General features: G+C 41.4%; 1 protein-coding gene across 3 annotated transcripts in view; it reads right to left on the reverse strand.

Moving 5' to 3' along the window:
• METAP1D (methionyl aminopeptidase type 1D, mitochondrial) overlaps nucleotides 1-20,731 on the reverse strand; it is a 54,944-nt gene that overhangs the window by 4,618 nt on the left and 29,595 nt on the right. For 2 of the 3 annotated variants that reach the window (XM_064162778.1, XM_064162798.1), the window contains exons 3-6: nucleotides 19,194-19,343; nucleotides 14,216-14,364; nucleotides 13,387-13,429; nucleotides 8,721-8,884 (exon numbers count right to left, since the gene is read on the reverse strand). In XM_064162778.1, coding sequence (XP_064018848.1) covers nucleotides 8,721-8,884; nucleotides 13,387-13,429; nucleotides 14,216-14,364; nucleotides 19,194-19,343 — 506 coding nt within the window. The remainder of the gene's footprint in view (nucleotides 1-8,720; nucleotides 8,885-13,386; nucleotides 13,430-14,215; nucleotides 14,365-19,193; nucleotides 19,344-20,731) is intronic. The other variant, XM_064162788.1, reaches the window with a different exon arrangement.

The following is a 20,731-nucleotide window of genomic DNA, read 5'->3' on the forward strand; positions in this document are numbered from 1 at the left end:
TTACATGGTCAGTGAACATGAAGCAACAGAGAAAAACTGTAGTGAAAATGTGCTCCAGAGATGAAACTCAATCATGTTCAATCTGGTTTTAGTATTGCATGTAGCTCAGAAATGCTTTATGGGGAACTTCACAACTACCAGATTTACTCTGGAATACTTAATCAATCCTTGTGATCTCTTAGATCCTTGTGGTGTTACAGTAAAACACCCATTTCTCATAAAAACCCAAAGCTACTAATCCCAGCTACAATTTGCTAAGCAGTCCTGTAAATGTGCACATTGGCTGCAAATGCTGTCAGGGAGAACTTTGAAGCACCTCTGAGAGGAGTGAATTGAACTGTTGGTCTTGGTCAGCACAGAATCATAGAATAGAATCATAGAATCAACCAGGTTGGAAGAGACCTCCAAGATCATTCAGCCCAACCTATCCTCCAGCCCTAACCAATCAAGTAGACCATGGCACTAAGTGCCTCAGCCAGGCTTTGCTTGAACACTCCCAGGGACAGTGATTCCACCACCTCCCTGGGCAGCCCATTCCAATGCCAATCGCTCTCTCTGGCAAGAACTTCCTCCTAACATCCAGCCTATACCTTCCCTGGCACAACTTGAGACTATGTCACTTTGTTCTATTGCTGGTTGCCTGGCAGAAGAGACCAACCCCTACCTGGCTACAGCCTCCCTTCAGGTAGTTGTAGACAGCAATGAGGTCACCCCTGAGCCTCCTCTTCTCCACACTAAACAATTCCAGCTCCCTCAGCCCCTCCTCACAGGGCTGTGTTCCAGCCCTCTCACCAGCTTTGATGCCCTTCTCTGGACACATTCCAGTATCTCAGCATCTCTTTTGAACTGAGGAGCCCAGAACTGGACACAGGACTCAAGGTGTGGCCTGACCAGTGCTAAGTATAGGGGAAGAAGAACCTCCCTTGTCCTACTGGCCACACTGTTCCTAATACAGAGGAGGATGCCATTGGCTCTCCTGGCCACACTGCCAGCTCATGTTCAGCTACTTTCTACCAGTATTCCCAGGTGCCAGTAGATAGTAGGCTGAACATGAGCCAGCCATGTGCCCAGGTGGCACCTCTGGCCCCAGTGATTTCCAGGCTGTGGAATACAATAAAAAATTGGGATGCCATGGAGTGGAACATTTTTGCACAAGACCAGTCAGCTTCACCTCCATCCCTAGAATGGTGATGGAGCAGCTCACTTTGGAGGTCATCTCTAACCATATGGAAGAAAAGAGTTACTAGGAGTAGCCAACATGGATTTACCAAGGGAAGATGTTGCTTGATTAATCTGAGAGCCTTCTATGAAACTGTGACCAAATAGGTAATTGAAGGAAAAGCAGTGAATGTCATATACCTTGACTCCAGAAAGGCTTTTGATATTGCCTCCCACAATATCTTCGTAGACAAGCTCAGGAGATGTGGCACAGACAGCTGATCTGTGGTGGATTGAAAACTGGCTCCACAGTAGAGTTCAGAGGGTTGTCATCAGTGGCACAGAGTCAAGTTGGAGGCTTACAGCCAGTGGTGTTCCCCAGGGATCAGTACTGGGTCCAGTTTCATTCAGAATCTTTATCAATGACCTGGATGAGGGCACTGAGTGTACTCTCAGCAAATTCACTGATGATGCAAGACTGGGGGTGGTGGCTGACAGCCCATCAGCCTATGCTGCCATCCAATGAGACCTGGACAGGGTGGAGTGCTGGACAAAGGCCAACCACATGAAGTTCAATAAGCACAAGTGTAAGGTCCTGAATCTGGGAAGGAGTAAGAACAGGCACCAGTACAGTTTGAGGGCTGCCCTGCTGGAAAGCATCTCTGTGGAGAAAGATCTTGGAGTCCTGATGTACTCCCAGTTCTGCAGGGGCCAGCGATGTGCCCTTGTGGGCAAGACAGCAAATGGCATTCTGGAGTGCATCAAGAAAAGTGCATCCAGCAGGTTTAGGGAGGTTCTTCTCACCCTCTACTCTGCCCTGGTGAGACCACACGTGGAATACTGTGTCAAGTTTTTGGCTCCCCAGTTCAAGAGAGACAGGGATCTGCTAGAAAGAGTCCAACGGAGAGCCATGAGGATAACTGGGGGACTTGAGCATCTCCCCTATGGAGAGCAACTGAGAGACGTGGGGCTGTTTAGTCTTGAGAAGACTGAGAGGAGATCTCATCAATGTGTATAAATATCTGAGGGGTGGGTGTCAAGTGTGGTCCACAGCAGTAAGACAAAGAGCAATGGCTATAAACTGGAACATAGAAGGCTTCACTCAGTATGAAGAGAAACTTCTTTACAGTGAGGGTGACAGAGCACTGGGCCAGGCTGCCCAGGGAGGTTGTAGAGTCTCCTTCTCTGGAGACTTTCAAAACCCGCCTAGATGCATCCCTGTGTGAACTACCCTAGGAGATCCTGCTTTGGCTAAAGGGAGGTTCAAGTCATGACCTCTGGAGGTCCCTTCCAACCTCTAATATTCTGTGATTTTGGTCTTGCTGTCTCACTGCCCAGCTCAGAATCTGTCATCAACAGGCTTTTTTCCCAGCTTTCCCTGGAAGGCAACCTTACAAGACTGGAGCCCCAGTTCTGTGTGCTGCTTCCTGCAAAAATGCAGTGTAAGATCAGGCAGCTGGAGGACTCCTGATTACAAGTGGGAAAGCAGTGAAAGGCAGGAGTTGGTATGGCTGAGCTAGCCTGCCTGGCACCTGCCATGGGAAAAGAGAGCTGCTCTGCTGGGTGGATGTGCCAGCCTGCCAGTTCCCTTTAGCCATAGGGCATGTTTCAGTTAGATTACTTCCAGAGCAAAGGCTGGGGCAGCAGAGCCACACTACACCAATTGCATCAATGAAGAAAAAAAGTTTCTTCAAAATAATAATTGTTAAAAATATCCATTGACAACACTTAGCATTGCACATTTTATTCTTTGATCCATGGTGCATGCTTGGTGGAGGTGAATGGGGTGGGATTAAAATATAATCATTTAATGATCCCAGTACTTGATTTTATGTTTTATGGCCATGTGCTCCAGCCCAGTGGCTGTGGAGTCAACAGTACCCACAGTGCTGCTGCAGGACAGAGTGGCTGGAGAGCAGCCAGGAAGAAAGGGACCTGGGTGTGCTGGTAGATAGTAGCTGAACATGAGCCAGCAGTGTGCCCAGGTGGCCAGGAGAGCCAATGGCATCCTCCTCTGTATTAGGAACTGTGTGGCCAGTAGGACAAGGGAGGTTCTTCTTCTCCTGTGCTCAACACTGGTCAAGCTACACACTGAGTCCTGTGTCCAGTTCTGGGCTCCTCAGTTCAAAAGAGATATTGAGATACTGGAATGTGTCCAGAGAAGTGCGACAAAGCTGGTGAGAGGCCTGGAACACAGCCCTGTGAGGAGAGGCTGAGGGAACTAGAGTTGCTTAGCCTGCAGAAGAGAGGGCCTCAGGGGTGACCTCATTGCTGTCTACAACTACCTGAAGGGAGGCTGTAGCCAGGTGGGCCCTGATCTCTTCTGCCAGGCAACCAGCAATAGAACAAAGGGACATAGTCTCAAGTTGTGCCAGGGGAGGTCTAGGCTGGATGTTAGGAGGAAGTTGTTGGCAGAGAGAGTGATTGGCATTGGAATGGGCTGCCCAGGGAGATGGTGGAGTCGCTGTCCCTAGAAGTGTTCAAGCAAAGCCTGGCTGAGGCACTTAGTGCCATGGTCTAGTTGATTAGCTAGGGCTGGGTGATAGGTCAGACTGGATGATCTTGGAGGTCTCTTCCAACCTGGTTGATTCTATGATTTTTTCTGCTGATGGCAATGCCAGGTAAAGTGTCATGTTGGGATGGACCAGCAATGGTCCAGCTGAGGAAGGAACCTAGTCACTAAGGGCCAGGCTGTCCACTTAAACTCATAGGCAGAGCCTTTTATATGGTAGTATTGTGCTTCTGAGAGTGTACAGAGACAGGAAAATCGGATTGATATCAGTTCTTTCCTGAATATCCTCTCCTCATGTTGCCAGACAATAGCTAATTCTCCAAAATAAGGGATGAATGTGGAGACATGTACTGCTGTCCTGCCAGCAGCCCAACAGGGGAACTGCTGCAAGGGAGCAACAGGTAGACTCATTACAAAGTTCTCCCTGATACTCAGGAGCTTCCCCTGAAAGAAGCTCTTGGGCAATAAATCCCTCCTGCTAAGAAGCTGAAAAGCAGGTTGAAAGAATTTCCTCAGGTGGCTAAGAATTTCCTTATCCTGTGCAGATAGCTTCTAGAAGCATCTATGGGACAATAGGCATCTTACCTAGCTCAACAGGAAGAAACAACCACTCTGTATGGAGTGGACTGGAACACTGGAACACCTTTTTTTTTCCCTATCAAATGTTGTCAATTCTTCCTCAAGGCAGGTCTGGTCCAGTATTCTAAGCCTTCACTGAAGAAACAGAGTGAAACAAATAAGATTTTCAGCATGGACAGTAACTGCTTCTCTGGGCTCTCTGGTGGCACAAGGGAAGAATCTGGCTGATCAGACGAGATGGCACAGACTGCTTCGTTACCCAGGCTGAACATGCTGGGTAGCTAAGGATGCTTCTCCAGCTTCTCTCCCCTGGGATGAAACTTTATCAACAACAGCCTTGCACAATATGAATAGCTGAAGCTGTTAAACAAACCTGTCTTACCCTTCTTGGCAGAAAACACATTTGGGAAACAATGAAAGAGATAACAAACCTATGGTAATTGTTTTCTTTCCTAGGGATCTGGATTTTTTGTTGTAATTAGAAGCAATCTTATTTTTCTCAGATGTAGTTAGCAAAATGACCACTGAATGGCACATCTTGCCTTTTGTTGTTGTTGGTTTGGGTTTTTTTTTGTTTGGTTGGTTGAAAACAGCATCACTCTAAACTAGATTTGCTCATGATAAAAATACCTATTTTGAATAGTATCTATATTGTCTAATTTCATAGACAAAATTCATACTGGGAAAATACAGAAGTATTTTTTCTCTAGAATAGTAATCCTAGACTGAGGGAATGCCCAACTTCAGGGATTCCCTATAATGACAATAAATACTGAGTTATAATTAGGAATATATCTGAAAACCAACAGTGGGTTTTTTTTTGAAAGAAAGGTATTTTAGGTTCAGACTGTAACATAAATTACTGTATTTTTCTTACAATAGTGCTGAACTTTTATTTGAGGTTCTCTGTTTCTGAAAGCAGACATGATGGATTGAAATAAAAGATAATTTATTGCAATGCTTACTTTCAAGTGCAGAGAGAAGCAGTGTAATTGTAATTTACAGTAGCTGTCAAGGAAAATCTATCACAGATGACGTTAAAATGACTTATTTTGCCTGAGCCACTTATTGTTTAAATGTGCATAATCTGATAGAAACAGATTTTTTTTAAAAACTGGCTTTATATTGTTCTAAATTAATATAAAAACATATACTTAGGAGTTAAACATTTTAAACCATTTATTAATGCTTTTGTCACTAGTATTTTTTTCCTAGGATTTGGAAATTGGTTTATTTAACAATCTTACATTCATGTTTTTTAGCTCACTACACTCACAACTTTCAGGTCCTTTAACTCATTGTCTAAAAAGTAGATTTCAAACTAGATTTGTTTCTGTCTGAAAGACAAGTGCCAGAAACAGCAGGAGAATATGGAACACGGGGCCCAATTCTGTTTCCACTGGAGCTGGCTGACAGTTTTGCCACCACCTTAAATAAGAGCAGGTTAGCGAAGACTCGAATTTCCTACGCAAAGTAAGTCAGGGACCCAACGCAGCCTTTTATTTGCAACTTGTAGCTGATGGAAGAAGGAGCTGCTGTCCACGGAACAGTGTTGGCTATTGAGCTTCTGTGACAAAGACTATGCTAGAATATTGAATGCAATCTTACCTCTGTGATACAGTTTTCCCAAACCTACTGTAGAAATGAAATATTCCGATTATTTGAGTGTAAGATACGTCCTGCCTTCCACTTGAGGACCTTTATAGAAATATGGCTGAAAGAAAGCTAGACATTCTGATGGGCCTAAATGTTTTCAGCTTGTAGGTGCCTGTTCCCCGGTAGTTATGATACCTAACTCTTCCAAAACCTGGAGATTTTGATGCATGTATGTACTATACGTGTCTGTCTGCATGCAAATACCACAGGACAAACAACAAACCGACTAACAAACGACACGCGGCTTCACTAAATCAAAGCCATCTTTCAGCAGAGGCAATGTTACAGCAATTCTAAATAAATCAGCACATTTAAGTCATCAACACAGCAAAATCTTGAGAAATAAAGTTAATGACCTGCTACTTCATAGGTAGTTTTGAACAGCTACTAGCTTTGATTAATCCGCTTTGTAACGGCGGTGCTGACTATATATTTACACTTTGCAAGTAAACTGACCTCTGTACCAACACAGCTAAAACCCAATGCCACACTCAGTTCTGTTCTTTTTCTTCTCCTTTTTTTTCCCCCTCAAACTACAGCTAGAATTAATGTAGTGAATCTGTAATGAAATGCATTATCTTACAGGGAGATTTACCAGATTTTCCAAGTGAATGCCATGCTTTGCTAGCACTAGCTGGAGTTCACCTGCATGTTGGTGTGGCGTGTGGCTCTTTTTTGTAAAGAGTTAAGTTGAACACAAAAAAAGGGAACAAAGGTCAGCACCCAGCCGCCACTTGAATGTGAGATTTTTCTTTTTATTCCCCTTGATGTATACTAGGCTCTGTGTTATTAGTCTTAATGATGGAAAATTGTAGTGTTGATACAAATCTTTTTTTCAAAGTAGTAGGCGGGAGCTCCATTTGTTAGTAAGTTTTTTTGTGACTAAAAGCCATGGACAGTACATTTATGTAGCAGTAAAAGGCCTAGATGCTCTTTCCATAGCAGAGCTAATTATTCCTACTGTGACCTTACTGATCTACCCTGTTCCTAGTACATCTCATCTGCACGCCTGTTCCTCTGTGTAGATGGTGTCAGAGAATATGAAAAACCCTATAATGAAACCATTTTCATGATGGAGAAAGGCTACTGGAGTTGCACTTGCTACAAAGAGGCTCAATTATATGAGTAATTGTGATAATTTTCTACATTCATAGCCTTCAATGGGGAAAAAAGAATGAGAGCCACAAAGGAAAATTACTTTAACAAGAAAGTACAGAGAGTAAAAATGGAAGAAGAGACAAAAAGGGGGAAAAAAATAACCAGAAAAAAAGTTTAAAAAATAGATCTGGAGGGAGGAATAGCAAGACAGGAAGAACAACAGAAATGCTCAAAAAGCCTATGTGCAGCTGTGTTGCACAATTAAATTGAATTTTTTTTCTGCAGTTGATGAATGTGACTACTGCAAATGTGCCTCTGTAGTTAGCTATCATTTGTTGTTCCGTGACAGGAAAAGGATAATTACCTCTCAGAGAGAATCAAAGGCTGACATGCCCTTTAGACACAGCCATGAATGCAGAGCTCGATAGAATGCTTGAATAAGAATCCAGTGTTCTGTGCCCCCTTCTACTCAAGAATAAATTTTGTTAAAATGCAAGAGCACCACCAGTAAATTTGTTGAACCCTAGGTGTTCAAAAATATGAGGTGCATCTATCGACTCATCCCATTTGCAAAAATAAAACTACATTTGAATTCACTTCTATTATATTCATGGACAGTAAGATAGTGAGATATGCATTAAATTTCTTTTCCCAGTAGGGGTCTGATTCAACATTTCCTATGAAAGAACAGAAAGACACTATCCTTTTTCTCCAGGCTAGTTAGCCTATAATTTAAAACTGTCAAAAACACAATTTTATACAAAGTCTTCAATAAAAGCTTCTCAGATATAACCCAAAGAGGTTTTACTAAAGTTTGATTCAGACTCTTGTTACAATATTTTTAAAGCTATAAATACATCTAACTGATATTTTGCCGTTCTCTTTTTTCCTTAAAGTATGTGAAGATTTGCAAAGGAAAGGGAAAAAAAAAAAACCAGCATCCTTTCAAGGTGACTAAGCCTCGCAGCTTTCAAGTAATCAGAATGTATTCAATAGCATGTTGGGACCATTAACAGTCCAGAGAAGTATCGCTTAATGAAATGTATACGATATATGGGTTTGGGGTTGGGGTTGGGTTTTTTTGGCAAACATTTTTAAATAATCCTTAGGTCTCTTTATAAAACTAAGCTGTGTTTTTATTTAAACCCAGCAGCAGCAGCAGCAGAGTCACGACTGCATTTATGTGGAGCTAGAAGACATGCAAAACAGGGACAAAATCTGTGAATGTGAGCTCCTTTTACCCCGTGACGTTAGCGTGCACTGCTCTTTGTATGATCAGAAGCTCCTGGGTTAAATATTTTTGCACTTCTTAAACAAAGAGGCTTATTTATGTTGACTAATTCTTTTGTAACGTTCATCATCGCTATACAGTGAAAACAATGGTTTCTAACCCTTTTACACCGTTAGGCAGATGTGTTGCAGTTTGACACCCAAATAAACAAAAAAATCCTAAATCACATCTCTTCATTTCAATCTACCTCATGAATAGCTGTGGCTCTGTCTTCACTTATCTTTGTGGACTCTCATGTAATTCACTTTAAAAGAAAAAAATCTCTCTTATCCAAAGAACAACATTATAGCTTGGCAGTTCACATACTCATATCAGACTGAAATGATGGTTTTGAATCATAAAACATGTCATCAGCTTTATACCAAACCACCAATAACCTTTGTCCCACTTGCCAGCCCTCCCTTTACTTGTCAATATAAGGCTTACCTGATTGTGTTTCCAATTACAGAGAAGGGAGCCCCTGGTCTGCAAGCTGCAATTGCTTCATCTCTACATTTCCTGGCAACCTCCACTAACTTTTGGCCAGATTTATCCACATTGCCCACCAAAAAGGTTTCAGAAGTGTCACCATGGTAGCCATTGTAATACACCTAAACATATGTAGAAATGTAAAGACGTTTTCTCATTCTGTGTCCACAAACAGATTGTCTCTTTAATTAAAAATCAAATCTTTCTAGGAATGAGCTGTATATTGCATCAGATAAGACTGCGGGTAAGCTGCATTTGTGAGAATGAGACAGGAAAAGCAAAATATTGCAGAGAAAAAAAAAAGGCATGAAAGACTGCAAGGTGTATAAGGGTTGCCAATTAAAATTCAAGAAAAGCAGAAGTTGTACATTACTGCCAAGCACAGTATTACTGTACATGCACTGCAAGCAGTGCGCTGCAAGCAGTGCACCAGACAATGCCATTGCTCAGCTACAGGATGTGGGACTAACTGGTCTGTATTTAAGAAGACAAGTGGGGCCCACGCATCCACTAAAGGGGGCTTTGGGGGCTATTGGGTGCCCACTCACCCTGGACATCTGCCTCTGGAGCCAGCAACATGCTTGCACACCACAGGAGTGGGGTGTCACGCCCCATTGCTGGCTGCAGGCACTGGGAGACCCCTTGGCAGCTGGCAGAGATATCTGTATCTCTACAGCCAGTATCCCCTGCATAGAAGGGCTTTTGAAGTGATGCTGTGCACAGCTGGGTGAAAGCTGTACCCTGATGCAAACACCCAGAGGGAGACCCATGGAAAGTGAGGGCCAAATCCACTGCCAGCCATGGCACTTCAATCTCATTTTAAAAGTACCATGTGGCATTAACATTTGATATTACTTCTTACTTCCAGAGATGACTTTTGAAAGAGAATAAATACAGCATTCTTGCACTGCAGTTTCACATGCTGAAACTGTAGCTCACTGTTAAATCCATTACATATTGCTGGGGTTATTTTTTGACATTTCACAGGTTTTAAACCTCAGCTCTTAAGAAATTCTTTGCCAGTCGCTGCAGAGCTCTGCAATGCACCATTAAAAGGGGTTTGCAGCTCTGAAGTATGGCAGGCAGGCAAATAATTGTAAAACTCAAATTTCCCTATGGAAAGACAAATTATACTGATACACAGGTTTGATCTTCTAAAACACTGCTTCTCCCTCAAACAGTGGGCAACTATCCTTCTAGGACTAATAATTGACCATGCTCATAGCATTGAACTTTTGCCACTAGTGAGTTATTTGTGAAAGACAGACTCAAATTCTTTTTAGTTGATTCCAAATAAACCAAAGAGAAAAAAAAACAAAAAACAATTTAAAAAAATCCCAAGGAAAAAAACCTTGCAACAGACAGTTTATCCCAAGGCCAGGTTTGTGTTTAGGCAGAGATGTGAAGAAAATGCAGGCAGTTAGAAGTGAGGGGTATTTTAAAGAAATAAGAGTGGCAACAAGGGCCCAAGTGTGATGCCACTGCTTCAGCAGAGAGCAGCTGCGATTCCCTGCTCTACACCTTCCTCTATCAGTTCAGACTGCAAGAATTTTTTTGGGGTAAATTTAATGTCCACTGCTAGTTCATATTTAAACCAAACGACTTAATTTGTAGTTCTAGCAAGTACAACATATACATCACTAAACATCATTATCTTGGAAAAGCAAATACAGATTTAAAACACAGGAGAGTTTAATAATAACAATGATAACAGCAGCTATAATAATTAATATTAATAGCAGTATCTACTGCAGCACATCAATTACATATTTTGGACATTAGTATCACAGTATCACAGTATCACAGTATCACCAAGGTTGGAAGAGACCTCACAGATCATCAAGTCCAACCCTTTACCACAGTGCCCAAGGCTAGACCATGGCACCAAGTGCCACATCCAACCTTGCCTTGAACTGCCCCAGGGACGACGACTCCACCACCTCCCCAGGCAGCCCATTCCAGTGCCTAATGACTCTCTCAGTGAAGAACTTTCTCCTCACCTCGAGCCGAAATTTCCCCTGGCGCAGCCTGAGGCTGTGTCCTCTTGTTCTGGAGCTGGCCACCTGAGAGAAGAGAGCAACCTCCTCCTGGCCACAACCACCCCTCAGGTAGTTGTAGACAGCAATAAGGTCACCCCTGAGCCTCCTCTTCTCCAGGCTAAACAACCCCAGCTCCCTAAGCCTCTCCTCGTAGGGCTTGTGCTCAAGGCCTCTCACCAGCCTCGTCGCCCTTCTCTGGACACGCTCAAGCATCTCAGTGTCCTTCCTAAACTGGGGGGCCCAGAACTGAACGCAGTACTCGAGGTGTGGTCTGACCAGTGCAGAGTACAGGGGCAGAATGACCTCCCTGCTCCTGCTGACCACACCACTCCTGATACAAGCCAGGATGCCACTGGCTCTCTTGGCCACCTGGGCACACTGCTGGCTCATGTTCAGGCGGGTATCAATCAGTACCCCCAGATCCCTCTCTGTCTGGCTGCTCTCCAGCCACTCCGACCCCAGCTACAACCACAGCAACTCTAGCACAATAACTCCTTAAAAGTCAGTGAAAGAACCAAGTTGTAAGCAACATTAACCTGGTGATGGCAAGCTGAAAATTGCACTGTGCTGAGGATTCATTGAAGGATAATGCTATAATTTCTGCACTAAAATACATTTTAAAGCTTATATGGTTGAAGCCAATAAAATTTGTACTTTACCTATGAAATTCTACTATCTTAACTGTGCTAAAATGGATTTTTTTTTCTTCAAATAATTTGTACATGGTGTGAAGTGTGTACACTTAATAACCAGAATGCTATTTAATCATTTTATAGAATCCATACACAGTTATATATAATTTGCTGTGCAATATTTACTTTGATTTTTGTTCTGTTCACCTGTGAAACGTTCTGGTTTTGCTTGTTAAAATAAGTTAAAAGATCATTCAGCAATGCTGAAAAGTATTTTTTCCTCAGCAATTATCAAAAACATAGCAGAGTTTGGTTTTAAATGATAAAAGTTTGACAAAGATAATCAGCAATTCCTATCTTTTCAGGAATCTCCACACTCACAGAAACATCAAGATATACTCTATTTTTTGAGGGTAAAGAGAAAACAAACAAAGATATATCTTCAAAAAGACCAATAATATTTAGACAGACATTATTTATAGAGTAGCCAAGACACAGGTATCATGCTAATATAGAAATGTTTCCTTTTGTTCACTATGGAAAGTATCTGTAATACTACTTTTTAATCTAAGGCATCACTGTTATCCTGACAGATTGAGCAAAACAAACACCACCAAAAAATGAACCTTAATGAGATACAAAGAAATCAGATTGTATATCCTTAGCTGTTGCAAACTGTCTAATAAGTCAAGCAAGTCACAGTAGTTCACCAAGGTCAAAATGTAGACCAGAAATATACTTAAAACATTATAGATTGCATGGTGTAAACTTGATAGTCAGAATTCTACAATTAGATGGTATGGAGATGGAGGGGAATTCAGAAAGCTTACAAAACCCAACGAACACATCTGAGTAGAACATGGGACAAAACACCACTGACCCTAATTTTAATAGAGAAAAAATATTTTAGGAAGCTTGAATCTCACTCTCAGCAATATGTCAGCTGGAGACTTCCTTGACTCTGCCAGTATGAAATTTGGTCCCATGGAAAATGGTATTACGTTACCAAGAGTTTCTTTAGTGATTAAAAAAGCTTGGTATCATGAGATGTAACTGTCATGCATGTGACATACTATTGCAAAATAGTGGTGGGAGTCAGAAGATGTCTGTATTCCTACTAGAAATACATGGAATTTTGGCAAAATAATATGCATAGTAACCAAAAATAAAAAGCTTTTGCAAGTGATGAATATTTATTTATTTATTGCTAAGTGAAACGATTATTAGGTTTCCAGTTTTTGTACTAGCACCTAGGAAAATCCAGTAAGTCTTTATTTAAATACCTATTAATTGATCATTCTCTAGAAATATTAAGTTACAGTTATATCAGACTATTTCTGTTTCTGTGCAAAAGGTTCAGGGATTTTATACCAGAAATGGAACACAACACTACCTTCGGGGATTTTAATAAATGTAGGGAACACTGCTAGCAAAAGAGTTGCTGTCCAAATAGACTGACATACACAGGCCAATGTAGCCTCTAATGACAGAGTAAGATAATGACAGGCCCCACTCAAAATCAGCAGGAAGAGGAAGATCAATCTTGGCAGAGTGAAGGAAAAATGCTGGCTTTCTTCATGTTAGCTCATCTCATACATATCTATCTTCAGCTGCTGCCCAGTACTGTGGTGCTCTGCATTAACTACACAGTGGATCAATAACAATTACACCTTCTCAAAAACATGACACATAGCAGGATTGGGTTGACATTTCACTTAGGCCAACATTGATCTCAGTGCATCTGATTCCAGTCCTAAATTCAAGTCAGGCCTGGGTCTAGCTGGAATAAACACACAGATAAAAACAAAAAAAAGAAACCAGCTGCTTGTGCCTTGGCTCAGAAGTAAACAGCACATCCATCTGTGCATCCCCCATCTCCAATGCACTGTTCTTCCTGTTGCTACTAGTGATTCTAAAGTTGATCAAAGACTATTTTTTATATGAATTACTCACCGTGACATCAATGTTGATAATATCTCCATCCTGAAGAGGTCGACTGAAACATAAACAGACAAAAAAAAGTAATGGTGACAGACAGTTCCCAACAAAGGGAATAAAAGAATAAACACCTAATGACATACATAAAAAAAACCAGGGGGCAGATATTTTGTGCTGGAGGAAGGCAGAGGCAAACAGAATAACCATTTTTAATGTTCAGCTCTCACCACTTAGAGAACAAGGGCAGCTGAATATAAAATAATGAGAAACAACTACCAGAAAAACATATCAACATCTGAAAAATCTACCATTGTATTTATACTTTTTCTCTCACTAGGGTTCATATTTTACTTTGTGAGTAGTTGAATGTACTGCAAATGAAAAAAAAAAAAACCAACAACAAAAAACCCAAGCACCCAACAACTACATAAATTCAAATATATTTATTATAATCATATACTTATTTTTTTGGAGGGAAAAAAACCCAACAAACTAAAAACCCACAGACTGCATTAGGTCTTTTTTCCACACACTAAACTCCAAAGACATTAAACTAATTTTTTTAATTGTCCAGACAAATGGCATATTTTTTTTCCCCTCAATTTCACACACATTTCTATGTTATCTATCTTATATTATTTACATTTCTATAGATCATTTATCTATATTATCTACATTTCTATAGTATCTATCAGCATTGCATAGTTACATGATATACATTTGCAGGGTGTTTATGTATGACATTTAGTTAAGCTGAAGTATGTTCAATATTAAACACAATTTATTAATTTCAATTTAACATTTTTCATCCCCCATGGTAAAATGTATATTATTGAGGAAATACCCGTCAGGAATACCATGACACACCACGTTGTTTACAGAAGTACAAACAGATTTTGGAAAGCCTCCATAGCCCAGAGGTGACGGATAGGCATTCTGTCTGATTATTTCATGATGAACAATGGAATCTATTTCTTCAGTTGTCATGCCAACCTAAAATATCAAACATAACATCCTGTTTAAAAAAAAGAAAATCAAAGATAGTTTCTCATATTTACTGAATGTGATTGCAGGCAAGCATCTCAATGAAATCTTGGATGTTTCAGACACGTTGCTTTGATATAAAACACTGCCTGATAAACCTTTATTGATATACTGGACCTTTTTTTTTTTAAAGAAAAAAAAAAGAGAGAGAAAAGGTTTAAATAAAGCATGCAGTAGAAATGAGCACTCAGAGATTCCTAGAAAACCTAAAGTACTGTCTACTTTCTTTCCATTTTTTTTCCTATGTTTGCTTTCTCAAAGACACAATTTTCCATGGCATCTTGTTACAGTAGCTGCTGTTGCTTTCAGTCCTTTAAAACAAAGCATTCCTTTCCCTTTTTCATTTGTAAAACAAAACTGCTCAGCACATGTATCCTGCTGCAAAACTGTCTCCAAAGCATTCTTTAGTTTTGTAAAACGTTTAAATGTTCAGCTTCATTAGCTTGAGGGTATTTCACCTAAAGTTACCACAGCCCATACAATCTCAGTGAATCTACCAGCATCTATCCATTGTCTTCAGAAATCTTCATTTCTATGCTTGATGTTTACCAGATTAACCTCTTCCTCATGTTTTCTAGATTAACCTTTTTCTCGCTATTTCATGTATTAACACACCCCTTCCCCCCCCAAGTAATTCAGCCATTTTCTGAGTATCCATGGAGTATAAAATGCACACACTTCAAATAACACTCTTCTCACTTTTCTTATACATTGACTCTGTAATTAAAAAGCGTGTAAATAAGTTAATAAATAAACAGTGTGTAATAATAATAATAATAGTGTGTAAAAATAAATGATGTGCAAAAAAGTCTTTTACATCGACTCTGCATTGTTGAGATATTGGAATGTGTCCAGAGAAGGGTGACAAAGCTGGTGAGAGGTCTGGAACACAGCCCTGTGAGGAGAGGCTGAGGGAGGTGGGGGTGTGCAGCCTGCAGAAGAGGAGGCTCAGGGCTGACCTCATTGCTGTCTACCCTCATTGCTGTCTACAACTATCTGAAGGGAGGTTGTAGCCAGGTGGGGGTTGGTCTCTTCTCCCAGACAACCAGCAATAGAATAAGGGGACACAGGCTCAAGTTGTGCCAGGGAAGGTGTAGGCTGGATGTTAGGAGGAAGTTATTCCCAGAGAGAGTGATTGGCATTGGAATGGGCTGCCAAGGGAGGTGGTGGAGGCACTGTCCCTGGAGGTCTTCAAGAAAAGCCTGGCTGAGGCACTTAGTGCCATGGTCTAGTTGATTGGCCAGGGCTGGGTGCTAGGTTGGACTGGATGATTCTTGGAGGTCTCTTCCAATCTGGTTAATTTGATTTGATTCCATTATATCTTTGGAATGGTTAGAGCTGAAATTTGAAATTGGGTAGGGAAACCTCCCTCGTTGAGAAAAGTTCCCTTGAGGGTTTCTCTGCAAATTGATTTTGATTTGAATGAGTTCTGAGCCTTTGAAAATCACACTCTACATACACACTGCAGTGACTGTGATTTTGGAGGAATTTTTAGTGAGGTGGGACACAGGTAGGCTGTGGCAGAGGCGGCATGCTTATCCACACATCGGAGTATTTAGTGATCACACACAGTGAATGCAGCGGAGTGCACTTGTATACTCTGCTGAGGATACAAATGGGTCTATTTGCTCAGCTTGCATCTCGTTCAGCATAATGAGGAGCGATGAACCCACTCAAGACCAGGGTTTGGGGTTACTGTGCTAAGTCATAGAATCACAGAATCAACCAGGTTGGAAGAGACCTCCAAGATCAGCCAGTCCAACCTAGCACCCAGCCCTAGCCAGTCAACTAGACCATGGCACTAAGTGCCTCAGCCAGGCTTTGCTTGAGCACCTCCAGGGACAGTGACTCCACCACTTCCCTGGGCAGCCCATTCCAATGGCAAATCACTCTCTCTGTGAAGAACTCCCTCCCAGCATCCATACTTCCCCCAGAACAACGTGAGCCTGTGTCCCCTTGTTCTGTGGTTGATTGTCTGGGAGAAGAGACCAACCCCCACCTGGCTACATCCTCCCTTCAGGTAGTTGTAGACAGTAATGAGGTCACCCCTGAGCCTCCTTCAGGCTAAACAACCCCCAGCTCCCTCAGCCTCTCCTCACAGGGCTGTGTTCCAGGCCTTTCACCAGCTTAGTTGCCCTTCTCTGGACACGTTCCAGCACCTCAACATCTCTCTTGAATTGAGGAGCCCAGAACTGGATATAGTACTCAAGGTGTGGCCTGACCACTGTTAAGTGCAGGGGAAGAATAACCTCCCTTGTCCTACTGGCCACACTGTTCCTGAGCCAGGTAGCCACCGAAGCCTTTGCGCTGGGATGGCAGCTGCAGCCCCAGCACGCTGTCTGTATTGGATACCATAGCCATTGGTTCCAGATAAATGCAAGTTTGCTGCTCCTGTCTTTGCTCACTTATCTATCAGCCCACAGACAAATTGGACCACAATGTCTCAGACTGGGTGCTGCCTGCTGCTGCTCTACTCAAGGAAAGTGGCACAGCTTTTGGACACTCAGCACACAGAAGCACTCTCTGCATGGCAGGCTTACACACTGTGAAAAGTTCTGCTTTTAAGAGCATCTGCCTTAATTTAAAAAGAGTTTTTGCTAGATGGACAAAACTGGGGAGGCATCTACTGTGCACCTCATCCCTTATTTTGGATGGGGCAATCTGATGGCATCTAACAAAATAAGTCTATGTCACAGAAGTTGCTGCTTTATTTCCTAATCTTTACCTCAAACCCAGGAAATGTTATCATATATAAGATCATATGGCATTTTTAAGTCCCACAGGCAGTAAATGATAATATAAAAACTATGCTTGGTGCAAACTTTGTCTTTCCGCATCCATGCATCATAATGCACCTTCGTTATACTGAAGGCTGATACTCCTCTTAGCTAAAGCAGAGGTGAGAGAGCTGGTTTGGAAGGAAGGTTGTGTATCAAGTGGATTCAGCAAGAGAGTAGGTGAAGGGATGAGGCTCTTCGGATAAAATAGGAATGCAGAGTTTACCTTATGACAATGGCTCAAAAGCGCTCTCCTTGTATAGTCTGGTGCCCTGAAAGCTGCAGTAGGTTTCCTACTGCATGAAGTGGGCAGACTCAAGGAAAGGACTTCAAATTAGTGTGGTATTTGGCACAAGAACAAATGGATATAAACTGACCACATGCAGTGTCAGGCTAGAAATCTGATGACACTTGCTGTCATTGAAGGGCAGTTTTGGACCATCCTCCCAGTCAGCGGAGTCTTGATCAAACACTTACTGTTTTAAAACAGAGCTCACCACCTGTCTGCAGCTGACCTACATAGCAGTGTTGGCCCTGTGACTCCAAATGCCACTTTCCTCCTAGTCCACAGCTCCTGGTCATGTACTTCTCACCTTACAAACCTTCTTGCTCCAGAATACTAATTATGTACATGTAGCACTTTGCTATCATGTATCATACTATAAACTGCATCACATGCTAAACCAAGCAACACACATATTTATATTACAGATCATAACAACCAAAGTACTAATGAGGAATTGCTCTCAATCAAAACTCACACTACATCCTGATTCTTCAGAAACATGCATAAGCCCTTCACTTTACATTAAGTTTTACTGTACTAGGAAATAGTTGTACCTAAAGAAGATCAATGCACACAGGCTAAAGCTTTAGGCAGTTTTGTCACTGGCCATCCCAGCTCCAGAACTAAACCTCTGGGAAAGTGTGATAATAGCTGAAAGAAAAATACATGGTAAACTGATAATTTTCCCCCCTTTTAAGTCAATGGCATTGACCTACAGTCTCCAGTCATCTCTGCATCTCATAGCTACTCAACTCATTTTACCCTATCCAGTATGCTATTACATGAAATACCAAGGCAAGGCTAAAAAAGCACTCCTTCATCTGCAAAACTTGGTAGTGGGCTTCTTGCAGTAAATTTTAACTTGGTAGGTATCCCAAAAAGCATACCCTAAAAACATTTATGGAAACCAGGAGGCTTTATTACCAATGCACTCTGGAAAATGGTGTGGAATTTGGGAGCTATTTTTCACAATGGCAGCTCTATGGGTCATTCTGGACCCCATAGGGTGGCAAGGGGCTGAAGGATGGATGGGAACGGAGGAGGTAGCCCAGCCCTTTGGATTTGCACACACACAGAGGTGGAAAGCACAATGTACAAGGAATAGGGACCATGAAACAAAAGAAAAAAATGTAGTGTGGGCCTTATGAGAAACTCATGTGATTTGGCATAATCTGAATGGAGAGAGATTACAAAGAGATTCTGCACCTGAGCCAGCAACTCACTATAATTACTACATGGGTACAAAGTACAGAAACAGTTACACAAGCATATCAGGGAATGAAACTAAAGTTAGTAATGCCTTTCTTTTTTCAAGATCTAACTAAAAGCTGGATGCACATAAAGTAAACTTAAAAAGAAAGAAAAATAAAAGGTGGATAATAGTTCCAAATAGTTACAAAAGCATATCAGGGAATGAAACTAAAGTTAGTAGCTACTTTCTTTTTGCAGGATCTAACTAAAAGCTGGATGCACATAAGGTAAACTAAAAAAGAAAGAAAGAGAAGGTAGAAAATAGTTCCAAATAGTTACACAAGCATATCAGGGAATGAAACTAAAGTTAGTAGCTCCTTTCTTTTTGCAGGATCTAACTAAAAGCTGGATGCACATAAGGTAAAGTCAAAAAAGGAAGAAAGAAAAAAAAAGTAGAACATTGTTCCAAACAAGTGAAAGCATAAAAGGCATCCAAGCTGCTATAGGACTTCTGTAATTGGTACCTTTAAGCCTTTCCCAGCCAGAAGCAGGACTTGGCGGGCCAACTGACAAGCTTGACGAAGCCCTTGAATCTGATCTTCATTCTTAATTTCTATGTCGTCTCCCCAGTCTGGTACAATGCCTGTCGTCACATAGTCTGGCTTCTTTATGTGCTTGGAGAAAAAGGATTGAAAATGAAGATCAGAAAACTGAGCATGACAATGGGATCATTTTCTCAGATTCTGCTGCCTGCTTCATGGCAGCTTGCCCTTTCTGTCGTAGTATCGACCTTCCTAAGCCATCAGGGCAAACCCTCAAGGCTGCCTCAGTGTTTCTTCCACTGCCCTTTTGAACTTAACATTGCCTGTTACTACTGACTTACACAGTCTGTTAGACTTCTAGTGCTGAAACCTCAGATACTGAGGGTGACTTCCAGCACAGGAGCAAGTTTTCAAACTATTATAAGGAGACTTAAAAACTCTTCATTTTCTTTTGCAAAGAGGCATATTTTCTACAAGGGGAATCTGATCACTGAAACTGACAGGACAAACATACAGAATCAGGATAAACTGATCAAATCCTCTGATTCATGTTCAGACAAAACTCTTAACTTCCACACGTTTGCTTTTTGACTAAGAACCTTAGGATTTAACTAATTTTAATTTAGAGGCTTTTAATTATTAAACTAGTTCATATGCAACATCCAAATTTGTCCATCTGCAACACTATGCAAGGGTATCCTGATTTGCTATGTCAAGAAAAATGTAATAAGCTTAATTTTTTTCCCCCCACATAAAGTTCTCAGCCCCCAAACAGAAGTGAAGAAATTTCCTTTCTCTTTTTTTTTCCAAGTTCACAATTTCATGGCATATGTTTAAACGCAACAAACTAACTGTAATGGTAACATCTGGCACAGAGACGGAAATGCACTTTCTCTTTGAGGGTTCTGGGCTGTTTCATCGACTACAGAAGAGACTCCTTTGCCCACCACAGCTGGGATGATTCTCTGCCACACCAGCCACAGGGAGAGTTTTGCTCTGACTTCATAAAATAGAAAATCCAGCTGGTAGGCAGTGAAAAAAAAGGTAGCACTTGGGCTGTACATAAGATGACCACAAAGAAGAGTGGGTCAACTAATCAGCTCTAGCAGCACCTCAGATAGGGAGACTACTGTTACTCCTATGGGTATTTCATTTCTACTCTATAAAAAGTGACGCTGTGTTTACTGGGCTTATGTCAATAAAGCTTCAGATTTATATTTAATTCAAATTAATGGCATATCAACCCTAACAACATCCTACTGCAGTAGTTTGGGATTTAATATAGAAAAAACCCACATAATTTCATGGATTAGCAACTTCATACACAGTAGTACTATTGATTTCTTCTTATAGAAGACTTATCTAGGAACAGCTGAGATCTGACCCTGATGATCTGCAAGATCTGTTAAGGGAGAAGCCCAAAGCAGGATTCATACTAATGTCTACGTATACAGTTTCACACCAACACATTGAAAAACATCACATTATTTCAATGTGACTTCTGGCATACTCCATATAAA

The sequence above is a fragment of the Pogoniulus pusillus genome, chromosome 2 (assembly GCF_015220805.1).
Source record: "Pogoniulus pusillus isolate bPogPus1 chromosome 2, bPogPus1.pri, whole genome shotgun sequence".
In the NCBI taxonomy this organism is placed as follows: Eukaryota; Metazoa; Chordata; class Aves; order Piciformes; family Lybiidae; genus Pogoniulus; species Pogoniulus pusillus.